Source organism: Papaver somniferum, chromosome 2 (genome assembly GCF_003573695.1).
Source record: "Papaver somniferum cultivar HN1 chromosome 2, ASM357369v1, whole genome shotgun sequence".
Classification (NCBI taxonomy): domain Eukaryota; kingdom Viridiplantae; phylum Streptophyta; class Magnoliopsida; order Ranunculales; family Papaveraceae; genus Papaver; species Papaver somniferum.
This window is the reverse complement of record NC_039359.1, coordinates 14,516,714-14,533,504: the sequence shown is the minus strand read 5'-3', so window position 1 is coordinate 14,533,504 and position 16,791 is coordinate 14,516,714. Positions and strand designations below refer to the sequence as shown.

At 36.4% G+C, this 16,791-nt stretch overlaps 2 protein-coding genes across 4 annotated transcripts; one reads left to right on the top strand and one right to left on the bottom strand.

Moving 5' to 3' along the window:
- Positions 1-10,469: 10,469 nt before the first annotated feature.
- Positions 10,470-13,788, top strand: LOC113346970 (sperm-associated antigen 1-like). 3 transcript variants are annotated; one of them, XR_003358685.1, is made up of 5 exons: positions 10,470-10,884; positions 11,045-11,233; positions 12,025-12,697; positions 12,911-13,033; positions 13,243-13,788. XR_003358685.1 is itself a non-coding variant. In XM_026590532.1 (3 exons), exons 1-3 carry the CDS (start codon positions 10,696-10,698, stop codon positions 12,481-12,483), a joined length of 837 nt encoding a protein of 278 aa, XP_026446317.1. In that variant the 5' UTR covers positions 10,470-10,695; the 3' UTR covers positions 12,484-13,788. The 3 variants fall into 3 exon arrangements, 1 of the variants encoding a protein (XP_026446317.1); XR_003358684.1 differs by having other exon boundaries at positions 12,025-13,033; XM_026590532.1 differs by having other exon boundaries at positions 12,025-13,788.
- On the bottom strand, positions 13,755-16,368 carry LOC113346969 (chloroplast stem-loop binding protein of 41 kDa b, chloroplastic-like). Its single transcript, XM_026590531.1, has 10 exons — positions 16,063-16,368; positions 15,698-15,832; positions 15,494-15,580; positions 15,288-15,378; positions 15,135-15,189; positions 14,973-15,033; positions 14,655-14,876; positions 14,424-14,540; positions 14,210-14,299; positions 13,755-14,085 (listed from the first exon to the last, which is right to left on the bottom strand). The coding sequence occupies exons 1-10, from the start codon at positions 16,177-16,179 to the stop codon at positions 13,909-13,911; spliced, it is 1,152 nt and encodes a 383-aa protein (XP_026446316.1). The 5' UTR covers positions 16,180-16,368; the 3' UTR covers positions 13,755-13,908.
- Positions 16,369-16,791: the final 423 nt, after the last annotated feature.

The window sequence follows — 16,791 nt, the reverse complement described above, 5'->3', positions numbered from 1 at the left end:
AAGCAAGATGAACATGAACCAATTGATAAACCAGACTTATATTTCCGAAGAACAGCTTAGTATTATCAATCACCTCACAATAATCTAAATCGTATGATGACGAAACTAGATATTGTGGAATCACAAACGATTAGACGAAGATGTTTGTGACTACTTTCATATCTTTCTTATCGGATAAATCAATCTCAAGCCAATCCTTACGATTGTACTTAGTACGATAGAAACAACAAGATCAGATCACACAACTACGAGAAAGTAGTATCGGTCTGGCTTCACAATGCCAATGAAGTCTTCAAGTCGTTAACCTACAGGGTCTCGGTAGAAACCTAAGGTTAAAGGAGAATTGACTCTATCTAATACAACTAGTATCACACAGGAGGTGTAGGGATTAGGTTTCCCAGTTGCTAGAGTTCTCCCTTATATAGTCTTTCAAATCAGGGTTTGCAATCAATGTTATCTTAGTAACAAAGCATTCAATATTCACCGTTAGATGAAAACCTGATTAGATTCAAACTAATATCTTTCAACCGTTAGATCGAAATTTAGCTTGTTACACATAAATGAAATCCACGTTTATCTAGGTTTATGTAATCGTACCCAAACATGTACATCTAATTGGTTTCAATAATAGTTAACCAAATGGTTAGCCATATGATCACTTTCATATCAACCATATTCTTCTTTACCACAACTAGTTCAAATGACCCAAATGAACTAGTTGTTCAATTGCTTAAATCTTTATAATAGACACAATTGAAACAAAAACGATTTGATTCACTCGAATCGATTCATGAACTTTATAGCCACGGTTTGCAAACTTGCATTCTTTAGTTTATATAAGTTTAAATTCACGAATAATCATTTTTAGAAAATAACCAACTTAAGTACGCGGACTGGTACGCGGACTTAAGTACTCGGAATAAGTTTGTAAATAGTTCACAAACTCCAGCAGATTTTCAAGGGAAGAGAACCTCCTACAGTGGTGGACTGGGTTCGGGACTCTGTTCCAGTTTTCCTGAGCAGCAAAGTACGCATACTTTGGTTCAAGGAATAAGGACTTATACATGTATGAGTTACCACACAATGCTTATATCCAACAATGGCTATATAATCTAAACTCTTATTTCAATCATTGAAACATTCTTAGAGGACGTTATATAGTTGTTGTTCACAAACCATTTTTCGTCAAAGCCATTTTCAAGTGATTGAAACTTAACATGACTTTCGTCACTAGTAAAGATGAACTTGGCCAAAGCGAAAGCTTACCAACACATATTTCGAGAAATATATAAGCGAGATGAACTCGGCTCGAAATAACAAATGTGTATAATCGAAGTCTATATAGCAAAACGACTTTTGTCTCTAGATAGGAGATAGAGTATATAGACCTTTGAATGATAGATAAGTTAAAGTCTCCACATAACTTTTAGTCGATGAAGTTCCACCAGTTCCTTGAGTAGTTCTTTGTGTTTGTATGATGATCGTCATGGATTCTTGATCTCAACTACACTTTCTATCCTAGTCCAAGACTTAGCTATAAGTAGATTAGAAATCAAAACTTATAGTTTTGGCAACTAAACTTGAGAACAAGCTTGAGATAGCAACGCTTGCGAGTTCGACCGAGCAGTGCTCCAACAATAAGCTTAAGTTCTGAAATTCTTACTTATGGGATGAGAATTATAGAATAAGTAATCTTACAACTTATACACAAAAATATGTCTATCAATAAGCGAGATAATATCGGCTCTAAATAGCAAATGTGTATAATCAAAGTCCATATTTTGTCTCAAGATAGGAGATAGAGTAGATAGACTTTTGAGTGATAGATAATTTCATGGCTCCAGATACCTTTTAGTCGATGAAGTTCCACCAGTTCCTTGAGTAGTTCTTCGTCTTTGTATGATGATCTCCACGTAGTCTTGAGCTCAACTACACTTTCTATCCTATTCCGAGACTTAGCTATAAGTAGACTAGAAATCAATACTTATAGTTTTGATCACTAACATTGACAAACATGCTTGAGATAGCAACGCATGCGAGTTCGACCGAGCAATGCTCTAACAATCTCCCCCTTTGTCAATTTTAGTGACAAAACTATCAATACATCTGGAATACAAAAATAGATAAATAAACTTTTGTAGCTTCTCTTCTACATGCCTGATCTTCTCGGTTCTTCAACATTACTCGAATCTTCGTCACTTCCAAGTACTTCAATGATCCCAAAGGTTGTGAGTTTAGTATCACCGTTGTTGAAAATCCGTAGTCATAATAATGAGAAAACAAGAATTCTCAATCATTGTTATACAATGTCACAGTATTATTATACAACATCAAAGTTCAATTGTATCACAACTTCGACAACAATACTATGGTGATATGTATCACTCCCCCTTAGTCAATACTCCATCTCACATGGAAACCACTCCCTCTTACATAATGATCCGAAAACCATATGTATTTGTAGTGTGAACTACACATTAATTCTCCCCCTTTTTGTCAATAAAATTGGCAAAGGTACGAATACTAGTGGGATCCTAATGAAATTTCCATAGAGACATTTCTTGACCAAAAGCAAACACATATCAACTTTTTAGATGCCATCATATAGCCGAAGATAAATCCATTCATCAAGGAGTTTATAAAGATACAAGATAACCCTTATAAAGATTTGGCAACTAAGCACAAGTTCAATTAAGAACTCTCCCCCATAAAATGTCATTCCCGAAAGAACAACAAGAGCGACCTTACTTTCACAAGAAAAGAAGAATTTCTTTGGACATAAAAAATCATATACGAATATGAATTTGAATCCAAAAATACTCAATTAAATTGACCACAAGAAAACCCATGATTAATTCAATCGGAATATATAACTAAATTTCCACAAAAATGTGATCAATTCAATTGGTCATGCTCGACATAAGAGAACTTACAAACCGCATAGTATATACATAAAATATGGATCAGGGAAGATCAATGATGCGGAATAGACAAGGATTCATTCTATTTCCCATCATTATTTGCACAATGATATACAATAAACATAATCCTCGTAAACAAAAGTTCATCCTATCTTCCATCAATATTTGCATAATGACATACAATAGGCTTAAAACTTTTGTAATGTCAAAAGCTCATTCATTCTTTTATCAATACATGCATATCGACATATGAAAGACTTAACTTTTGACAAAGTATGGGACAATCATAGTTCACGGACGCAAACACACATATCTCATAACAAGTTTGCAATATATAAAACCATAAAGATTAATACTGCAAAAATCATCTTCCGAACAATTTTTTTAGAATTTAAGAAAATAAATCTAAAAACAATTAAGATGAAAATGTTGGACATAGCTATGTGTAATCACAATAATGGCTATTCCAAACTCTAGTTATTCTTCCTAAAAACACAAGAATAAAATTCTCATAAGAAGATTTACTAGCCAAAATAAAATCAACAAGATAAATACAAATTGGACTCCTATGTCGAAGGCGAACACGAACTAGATAGATAATTCGGGATCCTCACGAGCCTTGAGGTCTTTGAGCTTGTGATTGACAGCATCAACTGCTTCTTCAGAGAAGATATCCTCATTGAAAAGTTCTTTAACATGTATCTTTATGAGACTAAGGTTAGAGGTAACCTTTTTCAACTAAGTTCTTAACACATCAAGACTCTTCAAAGTATCAACGAGATGCAGTTTTGCTTCCTCAAAATATTTAAGAAAATAATGAACCACTTCAGCAGAAACCATATCCTCATTCTCAACATCCTGATGTGTATAGGCATAGTAACATGATGCATTAGGATGATCATCTTCTACTAGGGTTATTTTCTTCCTTCCCTTGGACTAGAAACCAATACCTTTGTCAAGAAACCCTTTTGCAAAACCGCTAGAGTTAGAAGAAGACATTCTTGACAGACCACAAAAAAAAAATCCCAGAGTATGCGTACGAGACTCAAGGGTTTTGATATTTAAATGGTTTCTTAGGGAAGGTAACTTTTAGGGTTTCTACAAATTGATTTGTGACAGTAACACGGGTACTCGTACGAACACAATATTGACCCAACACCAAAGGTACGCAACCGGTCGTAATTTTACGGCAAGACATAATTTCTGCTATGTGAAAAATATCACAAGATTTTGGCTCAATAAATGTTATATCTCAATAGAGAAACAATATTAAATCACAAAAGTAGCAGGCAACATGGTTGTAAATAAAAAACTTTTTCGAAAAAGAGAAGGAAAAACGAAGAACCACATTAGACACAGTTAATACTTTGGGCAAAGTTGTTTGTAGTCAACAGTTGAGTCATAAAAAATAAGAGAAAAGAGGATAACTCAACTAAACATAAAACAATTTTGATAGAAGTATACCCGATTATTAACAAAACTTACCCAAAAGGATTTTTATGAGTAAGTTCTCAACCCTTGTGATTAATTAGCACAAGAATGATCTTTCAGCTCATTAGATGAACGAAATTCATGGTTGAGTTTCTTTTTCCTTTCAAGTCTAGAAAAAAATATCTTTTGATGTGAAAAATTATCAAAATATAAGACATAGTTTGAGTTCTTACCAGAAGAATTTTGACTTGAGGAGGATGGAAACTTGTTGACAATTTCTTTATAGCCTTCAATTATCTCCTTCAGGTTTTTTCTCATATTATCAATTTTTCTCCTTTCTCCTGGGATTTCGTTCACATCAAAGGTAGTGTTATCTCCAGAGGAAACGACTTGATTTTTCCTTAGACGATTTTTGTTAAGACATTTGTTCTGCTTTTGAGCATTCGAGGAACTCATTGAACTGACTTTCATGGTAGCATACACAGGGTAAGTACTAAAACCAATTGGTTTAGACATACGAATTTCAGTTACACCTTTGAGAATTAAGTCTAAGGTGTGTTGAAGTTCAAAAATGGAATTATTATTCAACCTAGAGTTTCTCTTTAGCTTAACAGGCCCTTTTGAATCACAAAAGAGACATACTTTCTGATCATGAGGATGATTAGAAGGTTTAGTCTTAACATCATCGTTTGAAGATTTCTTCCTTCCATTTGATGTGCAACATCCTTGATTAATGGAGATTTCAGGCACATCCTTTTTAATAGGAAGGGATTCCGATTTTACTTCTGAACCTGGATCTTTGGTTTCAATAGAAGTAGATGGTATATAAGACTTTTTGACACAACCTTGAATAGAGAGTTTATTCAAGCGATGTTCAATTTCCAAAACATCCTTTTCAATACTTGCCTCAAGTAGGATACGTGAAGACTGTTCTTCAACATTTTTGGAATTGCGGTCTCTTACTACACCAAGAAGGACATTGACATGGTTTTTCAACCGATTAAATCTATCAGCTTGGATTCTAACAAGATTTAGAATCAGTTCACTCTCTTCAGTTGTTTCCCTTTCATTAATAGAGATAGACTCTTTTGAAGGGTAATCGGAACAACACATGTCAGTGTCTGTCTGTTTCGCCAGAACACTAGGTTCGTCTATATTTGAGATTGAAGAATCTTTCTCTTTAATAGATACAGTCGAGACAAAACTTTTATTTCTGGTGATGCGTTTATCAGAGATAGCATTCTTGTCCATAGAGTCAGATCGCTACAAACACGGACTTGTAAGGTCTTTAAATGTGTTTGCCTGTTCTGATACCAATTGAAAAAGCGGGGGTCTAACAGCCACACCAAATATTTCGATGAGAAATCTGTATGGACTAACTCCAATGTACTTTCAAGAGAATCAACTAGACAGTCAGACTCAATCTTAATAAAAGTATATCAAAGAGTTATATCTCTCTTTCTCGATTCAATACTTACTCAAGCAAATAGAAATATGCGAGTCTAGTTGAATACAAGAGAAATCACTTGAACGGTACCAAAGACCAATGTTCAAGTATCAATCAACAATCAAAGGTTGGATTTCCCAATTGATTGGTTTACGCACAAGTTGTGATATTTCAATTATATAACAAAATATAATGCGGAAAAGAAATAACACAGACACCAAAAGTTTTGTTAACGAGGAAACCGCAAATGCAGAAAAACCCCGGGACCTAGTCCAGATTGAACACCATACTGTATTAAGCCGCTACAGACACTATCCTACTACAAACTAACTTCGGTCTGGAGTGTAGTTGAACCCCAATCAGTCTCACACTGATCCAAGGTACAGTTGCGCTCCTACGTCTCTGATCCCAGTAGGATACTACGCACTTGATTCCCTTAGATGATCTCACCCACAACTAAGAGTTGCTACGACCCAAAGTCGAAGACTTTAATAAAAAAATTGTATCACACAGAAAAGTCTACGGTAATAGATAAATCCGTCTCCCACATAAATACCTACGAGTTTTTGTTCCGTCTTTTGATAAATCAAGGTGAACAGGAACCAATTGATAAACCAGACTATATTCCCGAAGAACAACTCAGCATTATCAATCACCTCACAGTAATCTAAATTGTATGATGGCGAAACTAGATATTGTGGAATCACAAACGATGAGACGAAGATGTTTGTGACTACTTTTATATCTTGCCTATCGGAGATATCAATCTAAATCCAATCCTTACGATTGTACTTAGTACGATAGAAACAGCAAGATCAGATCACACAACTACGAGAAAATAGTATCGGCCTGGCTTCACAATCCCAATGAAGTCTTCAAGTCATTAACCTACAGGGTCTCGGTAGAAACCTAAGGTTAAAGGAGAATCGACTCTATCTAATACAACTAGTATCACAAAGGAGGTGTGGGGATTAGGTTTTCCAGTTGCTAGACGTTCTCCCTTATATAGTCTTTTAAATCAGGGTTTGCAATCAATTTTAGTTTAGTAACAAAGCATTCAATATTCACCATTAGATGAAAACCTGACTAGGTTCAAGCTAATATCTTTCAACCGTTAGATCGAAACTTAGCTTGTTACACACAAATGAAATGCATGTTTATCTAGGTTTGTTTAACCGTACCCAAACATGTACATCTAGTTGGTTCAACAGTGGTTAACCAAATGGTTAGCCATATGAGCACTTTCATATCAACCATATTCTTCTTTACCACAACTAGTTCAAATGACTCAAATGAACTAGTTAGAGAGTTGTTAAATTGCTTAGATCTTTATAATAGACATAATTGAAACAAAAACGATTTGATTCATTCGAATCGATTCATGAACTTTATAGCCACGGTTTGAAAACTTGCATTCCTTAGTTTATATAAGTTTAAGTTCACGAATAATCGTTTTTAGAAAACAACCAACTTAAGTACGCGGAATAATTTTGTAAATAGTTCACAAACTCCAATAGATTTTCTCGGGAAGAGAACCTCCGATAGTATGCGAACTGGGTTCATGGACTCTGTTCCGGTTTTCCTGAGCAGCAAAGTACGCATACTTTGGTTCAAGGAATAAGTACTTATACATGTATGAGTTACCACACAATGCTTATATCCAACAATGGTTATATAATCTAAACTCTCATTTCAATCATTGAAACATTCTTAGAGGATGTTATATAGTTGTTGTTCACAAACCATTTTTCGTCAAATCCATTTTCAAGTGATTAAAACTTAACATGACTTTCGTCACTAGTAAAGATGAACTTGGCCAAAGCGAAAGCTTACCAACACATATTTCGAGAAATAAATAAGCGAGGTAAACTCGGCTCGAAATAGCAAATGTGTATAATCAAAGTATATATAGAAAAACGACTTTTGTCTCAAGATAGGAGATAGAGTAGATAAACTTTTGAGTGATAGATAAGTTCAAGTCTCCACATACCTTTTAGTCGATGAAGTTCCACCAGTTCCTTGAGTAGTTCTTCGTCTTTGTATGATGATCGCCATGGAGTCTTTGAGCTCAACTACACTTTCTATCCTAGTCTGAGACTTAGCTATAAGTAGACTAGAAATCAAGACTTATAGTTTTGGCAACTAAACTTGAGAACAAGCTTGAGATAGCAACGCTTGCGAGTTCGACCGAGCAGTGCTCCAACAATAAGCTTAATTTCTGAAATTATTACTTATGGGATGAGCATTATATAATAAGTAATCTTACAACTTATACTGGCTTCAATTCGTCTCTGATAACTGATAAACAATATGACAATTTTCCTTTAATGTCTTTCATGCTAAGTCACTTTCTCTTGCTTCTCAGTCATTTTTATGTTCATTCAGTATTGTTAGATGACTATAACTATTAGATTATATGCCTAATTGCAAAATTGAATGAAAAATAATGAACATTTTAAGCCCTATATACCCAAAATGGAGGCATCATCAATAGCGAGTTGCTGAATTACCTGCAAAACAACCACATGTGACACTGACTGCACACTTACACATGTTAGACAATGTTCTCGCCTTCTATCAATCAAATACTGGACGACACTATATTGAATCTGAGTCCCCGTGCAGAAGTTCAAGCATTGAATTGAGTTATTCCCATTCTCTTTGTCAAGAAATGATATTGATGAGACTGAAAGCAAGATCCTTCAATTACTCATCCTCAATTTCCATAATATTTTATCATATGTGAGTACGAATTTAAGGCGGCGGTCTTTAGAGATTAGGGAACTCGATTCTCTGGTGTAAATATTCCACTATTTGTTTATATAGTCTTGAGTATTATGAGCTAGTGATTCCAGATCTAAGACAGCTGGTCTGCGTAGTTCTCCATTTTGATGTAACTCAATCCTCGCCTTGAAACTTCGATGTATTCTTTCTTGGACGACTCCCCAATTACATGAACAGTTAGGTGACACACAAACGAGAAGAACAAAGTCAGTAGTTGATTTTGTGAGGTCAATCTTCTCCAATAATCTAAGACTCAAAGAAGGGCGTTAGGATATATAATAGCGGAGGAATTTCCTACCTGTGAAATGGATTAGTCTTCCTCTCTTCGAGCTCCTTAGGAATCAATCTGTCAACAGCGTAGAACACATCGTGAGAGATGTTGAAGGGAGATGGTTTCTCTGATATATGTATGCGAACGGGGCTTCCATGTTCTTTATCGTCGTATATCTGCACATGTTCTGTGGCTTATATTATGCGAGTTACATCAATCATCGGGAATTTGTTCGGCGTATCATAGTTGTTATCTCCTTGCTCATGATATTGACTCCCTTCATAGGCTACGTACTGCCTAGGGGACAAATGAGCTTCCGGGGAGCTCCTGTCATTACAAGCTTGGCTAGTGCAATACATGTAATCGGAGACACTATAATGACTTGAATTTGGGTGGTTTCTCTGTGAACAATGTAACCTTAAATCGATTCTTTAGTCTTCATTACTTACTCTCTTTCATCTTAGTAGGCGCCAATGTTTTTCATCTGGCCGCATTGCATCAATATGGATCAAACAATCCTTTAGGTGTACATGCTAAAATGGATAAGATTTCCTTGTATCCTTATTTCTATGTTAAGGATCTAGTAGGGTTGGGTAACTTTTGCTATCCTCTTCACTGTTTGGATCTTTTATGCTCCTAATGTCTTGGGGCATCCAGACATAGTTTCTAACTTTGACCTTGCTAGTGGAAGTATGTAAACCTAGGAAAATCGCATAATAAACCATGAAGTATCCAGCCAGGTCCTAGTAAACAACCTTGTAGGATATATGAGTTTGTAAACAACCTTCTCACTGATCTGAAGACCTCCAGGAAATGATAGCTCGACTTGACGGGTTAGTATGAAGAAGTACAAACAAGGTAATAGGTTATTTCTCGTGTAAATAGAAATAACCTACAAAAAGATGTTATATTTTATTAGGTTAAATTTCACTGCATTAATCATCTTTAGTAACTCAATAATTTTCAGTTCTTGACCTATTTTACTTTCCTTTGGAGGAAAGAAAATACACTTTTGCCAACATTATTGGTTTAGACCGTTTACCAAACAGTCTGACACCATTTTTAATTCAACTAGGATATACGAACGAAAGGTACCAATCTAAATTCTTCTTTCAAATAGTATATACAAAAGCCGAAAATGAGTCTGATGTTTATCACAATTTGCACATAGGCACGTTGCCTACCGATTATAAATCTTGTATCATGATATGTTTTTATTGTTTATTTGTTAATTGTTTTATTGTTTACTCGTTAATTGTTTTATGTTTGTTTTTGTTTTTTTTGGTACCCTAAACTAGTGGTCCTTAAACTACATCCAAACTTCTTAAATTGGAGAGGATTTTTGTTTGCTTTGTCATAATCGGTAGAGCAACAAAGAAAAGTAGTCAATCGTTACCAATAAATGAAGATTTCAACGAGAGCTCCACTGAGCAAATCTAAATCAAAGTACGGGTACAAATTTACGTGTGGTTGTACCAAATTTTATTCAAGACAAACCGTCATTCACCCTTTGACAATTGACATAACGTCCTTCACCTTTGAAATGATACACCCCTAAGAAAATAGGCCTCCCCTCTTAGCAGCCATGTAATTTCTGTCGAAAACTAAAGGGTGTGCGTACAAGCAAAAACGACTCAAACTTTAGATGAACCAAGTATTCTCTTACCCTTCATATCGGGGACCAAGTTCAACCTGCAGTGCATTTCTCTAACGAAGAGTCTCACTACACAAGTTCAATTCAGCCTGGACAGAATTAATCAGATCTATTGTATCATCGAACATCAATTCGAGGATTTAGATTTGAATCAGGGAAATTTGCTGATTGATTGGGTTATTATTTAATGGCGTCGCCGGCATCATCATCGCTAAACAAAATAGAAAGAGCTCATCAGATGTATCGAGATGGACAACACGAGGAAGCATTAGAGTTCTATACTGAAGCACTTTCTATGGCTAAATCAAAATCCCAAAAGATCGCTCTTCACAGCAATCGCGCTGCTTGTTTCTTAAAATTACACGATTTTAAAAAGGTCTGTGTTTTTTTCATTTTCAGATGTATTTCCTCTTAATGGTTCAATTCGATTCAACCATAATTGCATTTTAATCAGTACATTAGGGGGTTGTTTGTTAGGTGGAGTTTTGGATTTGGGGAGTTGGAGCTAAACTGACATTTTGACATTTTTTTCTTAGGCAGCAGACGAATGCACATTGGTTCTAGAGTTGGATCAAAGACACACTGGAGCATTGATGCTACGGGCACAGACACTGGTTACTCTTAGAGAATATCATTCGGCACTCTTTGATGTCAATAGACTTATGGAGCTAAATCCATCATCTGATGTTTATCATAATCTACACTCACGGCTCAAGACCCAATTGGTACAAAAAACATCTTCCACCTTGTTTGGTTTACATATTTGCTTAATGAAACATTTGTTTGGAGGATGTATCTTATAGATTCCGTCCTTTGCTAGCATGACCTCATTACTATCCAAGGGACGATCTAGCTTCTGAAAACACTACTCAAAGATATAACAGTATAGGTGGCATATAGTGATGGATACGTTGAACTTAGTATATACATTAGCCTTATACACAGTTAGATGATCTTAACCATGACCTCATTACTGCACCAATGTTATGGTCTCGAGGAAACAAACAAGTTATAGCAGAATTTGAGGGGTTAGGTTAGGTGTCTGGTAACAACATGCAGGGCTGTCTGTACCGATCCCAATGACATCAGATGTGTTCCATAGATTAGCAATTTAGCAGCACCAAGGTTTTCATGTCTACTAAAAAAACTGAACGTGTTTACATAATACTGTGGTGCTTGTCTTTCATGCTACTATTGTTAGGGTTAGAGAATCTTTCTCCTGCACGTGTCATCAGCCTTAGAGTTGGATCAGAGTCGTCTCTGTGTTGTTGTGAGTCATCTTGGTTGCCGGGTTGGCGGTTGCCCATTGGAAATCAGATCCTGCTGCTTCCTATTCTAGTTCTTCACTTCTCCTCCTATGGGGGAGGAATCCTCTTGCGCCCTTGCAATTTCGTGCATGATGTGCCTAAACCATTATGAGTACAATTGGCGTGCTTTTCTTATTGAAGCCTATGATTTTGTTACTAATTAAACTTCAAGAGATTTTAACTCCTGATGGTTTTGTGCTATTTGAAAGTCGCTGGCGCCAATTCCTGAATCCGAAGAAGAGATAACGGTGGCGGAGATGGAAGATTTTGACAAACTAGAAGAAGAGGGAGATATAGAAGATCAAGTAGAGTACGAAAAAGAAGAAGCAGAAAAGAAAGAACAAGGAGTAGAAGTAGAAAAACCCGAAGAAGAAAAGGAAGAACTTGTGTGTGAAGAAATGGCAACAGATAAGAATAGCACAGAAATTGTTCCTAGTCTTGAAGTTCCTGCCATGCAGGTTTCCAAGGACTTAAATACTCCACATTCCCAAGGATGGCAGGCAATTCCAAAACCAAAAGGGCACTCTAATTTGGACTACTCACGATGGGACAGTGTTGAAGATGATTCAAGTGATGATGATGATTCAGATGAAGACGATGATGAGGAAGAGTCTCAGCCTCAGTACCGGTTCCGTTTAAAAACTGTTGGAGTACGGCCAGTGAAGTGAAGTGTAGATAATGGAGGCACATGAAACTTTGGAATGACCATTAAACTATTATTGTTGAGTTGAATGCTCTTCGGATTTTCCCAATTGAATTAAGTCCATTACTGTTGGGATGAGAAGATTGAGCATGCTAACCATTCAAAGTTGACTCTACTGAAGCTGCTACAAGATTATATTTGACTACCACATCTTCCTTGGAGAAGGCTCAGCTGGAGAGGTACATCATTAAAAGCGTTCTTGAAGACTTGGAAGTTGTAATTACCTCAGATCTCCTTAGAAGTCATTGCTTAGAAGATGTCATTTTGTGGACCTAAAGGTTCCACGTGAACGAGAAGTGAACCCGCATCCGCATGATGCAATGATTCATTGTGACATTTTAATGTGTTTGCATGTGGGTTCTATTGTACTGACATGGGTTTCTAAACTGCAGGCAGTTGCTTGGGTCATCCTTGGAATGTTCTCACTTGTAAGATTTCAAGAAGATTATCTACCTGTTGTAGGAGTTTGAGTCTCAGCACTGCTAATATCATTGGCCTCGGTGAATGCAACAAAGGTCTGTATGTTATTTTGTTTTAGAAGTAAGTTTCTGATATTTACTATCAGCGAATCTGCGTTCTTCTGTTAGGCATGATTCACTTTCATATTTCAATACAACCCCAGGCATATTTTGCTAATGTTTTAGGTCTTCTCGTGAATATTCTTGAGTGCAAATCTTTTCCCCGCACCATTCATAACTTCATATTGGGTCACAACTCTGTTCAGATGCCAAGAAGCAGATTCAAGCAGTTGCATAGAAAACGATTACCCGCATGACATCAACTATACAGTTAGCATTCATTGTTGTCTGGGACTCTGAGTTAATACAAGAATGACTGCGGTTGAAAAGGAGTGGCAGAAAATTTTGGGTACCGAACTGTGCAGTTTTATGATTTCTACTTTTCTTGAAAGTAACTGATTTTGGTTCAGTGTTTGGAGGTGTTCTGTAATGTGTTAACAGACAGAAGGATTTATACACATTTGTTGTTGGTTCACAACTTTTGGCTCTTATTTCAAATTTTATGAGATTATGTCTCGTGGTACTGAACATGGACGGAATGGAAGGACCAACAGCTAGATCGGTAACATTTTGAAACCTTTAAGAGTCCACGATTAGAAACTCGAAAATATTTATGATTTATATTTGCCACATTCAATTATTGACTGTGCAGCGCCTCTTGTATTATTAAGTGATGTATTTCAAACACTTGAAAGAAGATGCTTATTTTTTCATGTTCAAAAGCCAAGAAGCAAAAAAGATATTAATTATTATTATGATAACTAAATAGTAGCTAGAACCTTTCCCAGACTCACAAACAAGCGTCAATGCTTATTTGAATTTAAATTTAGCTATCCCAATTTTATAAAATCCAAATGAATCGAAAGCTTGAATTATTGTGGAACAAGACATTTTTCAAGAATCATGTCATCGGTTGAGAAGTCAGCCGCTTTTCTGAAAGTTCCCCTACCGAAATCAAGATCGTAGGAGTCTGTTAGACCTTCCACCAAATCATATTCTGGTTTCCACCCCAATTCACTCTTCGCTTTCTCAATTGATGCAAAGAAATGCTACATTTACCAAATCATCAGAAACAAAAATGTTATCTCACCAAAAGAGAAAAAACAGTTGCACAAGAAAATGGCCAAAATGAGACGTGAAATATTGGGTGGAAATAACCGATCATGATCATACCTGGTCTCTGAAGGGGAATGCCTTCTTTTTGCCAAAGTCGAATTCCTTAGGATTGTAGTGAACTAGTTCTGGTTCAGGAAATCCACCAGCCTGACAATGTAGATTATACAAGATAATTAAAATCCACAAAATGCTTAATTATTTTTGGTTACATATCGATAAGTTTCTAATATGAATAACTATACATTTTCACAATTTTGAGATATGATATTACCTTAGCGCAAGCCCTTGCCAATCCATCGAATGTCACATATTTATCTCCAGATATGTTAAACACTTGCTGGCTCGCTTTATCGTTACCAAGAACGTTAATAAATGCAGTCGCTAAATCCTGAAATTTTTCCAGCATAAGTGGATACCATTAGTAAAAAACAGAAATAGAAGCGCCATGCCATCGAAATTTATAGTTGGGATTGGTATTTCAACATCAAGTATTCAAGCCAACCTTAACATGTCCCAATTGTGTTATCTGGTTGCCAGAATTTGGTATGGGGATTGGTCGACCGGCCTTCAATCTGTGGAAAAACCATTCTTCAACAGGGTTGTAATTCAAAGGACCATAGATATAAACTGGTCTCAAGGAAGTCCAGTTTACACCCTTTGATACAAGTAAACTCTCTGTTTCAAGTTTTCCCTTGTGCCTGCTCTTGGGATCCACTGCATCAGACTATCAGCAACCATATGTAAGAACCACGAATTAAAAAGAGAAAGAAATGGTCATTACAAGAGTCTCTTTAGAGTTCAATAGTTCATAAACACTCACCTCAAAATGAGGCAGTAAATCAGACTTCAGATATACACCAGCGGATGAACAGTATATGTACCTAGAACATTAGCAGCATCCCCCAGTTATATAACAGCTAAGAAAATGTGATTAAGGTGCCAGAAATGCATATCGAAATTGACAAGTATAAGATGGACATACTGCTCAAGCTTTGGAAGCGCGTCCAGTATGGGTTCTACTTCTTCTGCCTCTCGTCCTGTGTAGAGTAACCACCCCAAGAATATTTTAGTGAAATTAAGGAAAATGATATTGGTTTGAGATAATCAGAGTTATTCAGGTAGCCCTGGAATATACCATTGATATCATAGACAACGTCAAAGCCTTCAGCTGCTAGGCTAGTCTTGACAAAATCATAGTCCTTCCTGTCTCCTTTCAAGTGCGAGATCTAACAAACAAAGTCAAGAGTTCAGATCATATAACTCATACTTCATAGTTAATATAGGGCCTACGCTTAACCGACAGAAAATCTGAAATGTGTGTCTTTTGGAAGTGAAATTTACCTTGGAAGAGAAATCTAGGTAATCTTGCTCTGACTCCCCAGGTAATGGTTGGCTGATTGGTGCTTTCCCTCTTGTGAACAAAGTTACCTAACAAAAAATGTCAAAACATATTTGCACATTAATCAACACGTCGCTTTTTAAAATATATCATAGTGAAATCGAACTTGCTAGGAGGCACCTTTGTCGAAAAAGGAGACGACTTACTTGATGACCTTCCTTCACAAGGAGCCTAGACAAAAAGATACCAATAAATCTGGTTCCTCCCATTATCAGGATTTTCTTTGCAGCTGATGCTTGCACCTGCAATGCTCCTCTTGTCTGCCATTCCTTTCTTTTGTACTGCGCCACAATATTATTTTTTCTTTCAATTTGTGATAAAAAACATTTGAAGTGAAACGAAACAAAGTACTAATAAATAGGTGCTACTGAAAGAAAGTCATTATGCTAAGGTGGTCAATTATGAGGTGCAGTACATCAGTATGACTGAATATCTCGAAATAACAAATATTGAAACATTAAAGTTAAATTCATAGTATTAAATTTGAGATGTTAATGGAAAATGTAGTTACCTGAATTGGGTGTTTCAGTCTAATACCATTGAAGTCAGAAAGAGATGATGGTGATAATAGACATGAGGATGGTTGTTTTTGTTGCACCACCACCAACCTACTTGTTGCCATTGCCATTATCTCCCTCTCTATCTGCCTCACCACTCCTTATTACAGATTTGTGTCTTGTTTTGAATTTTGAGTACTGTTATTTGATGATCAAATTCATTTCCTTCTCTCCTTCTAGTTGAGGATAAGACAAACCCAACCATCATCACTTTGGTTCTATCCACAGCCTCTCATTAAAATTCCAGGATAAAAATAATTTATTTCTTTTTTCTTTTGAAGCTACATCTTGAAATTGAACAACAAACTGAACAAAGGGGATTCGATAACAAAAAGAGTTAGAAATCCATTAACGGCTGACATTGGGGGGCTCGCCAGTTACTCGCTTTATCTAGACTGATGTCCTAACAACCGTTGGATCATGACATGCACTCAAAAATGTGGCATCTAAAATGATTTTTTTTCTTCTTAGGCCGGTTCTCGTGGTCTGGATAACCCACCCATTTGCCATGCCAGCTGGCCTGGCAAACTGGTCACGTTATTATGGAAAAAAACATAAGTGATCGAGTCTCCACCTAGCGGTCGAGACTACATCGCTAGCTGGCTCATTTCGATTGCCCGATCTAGTTTACACCGTTAGCGATTTAAACTCGACTGTCTTCGGTCGGTGCTCTACCGTCTATA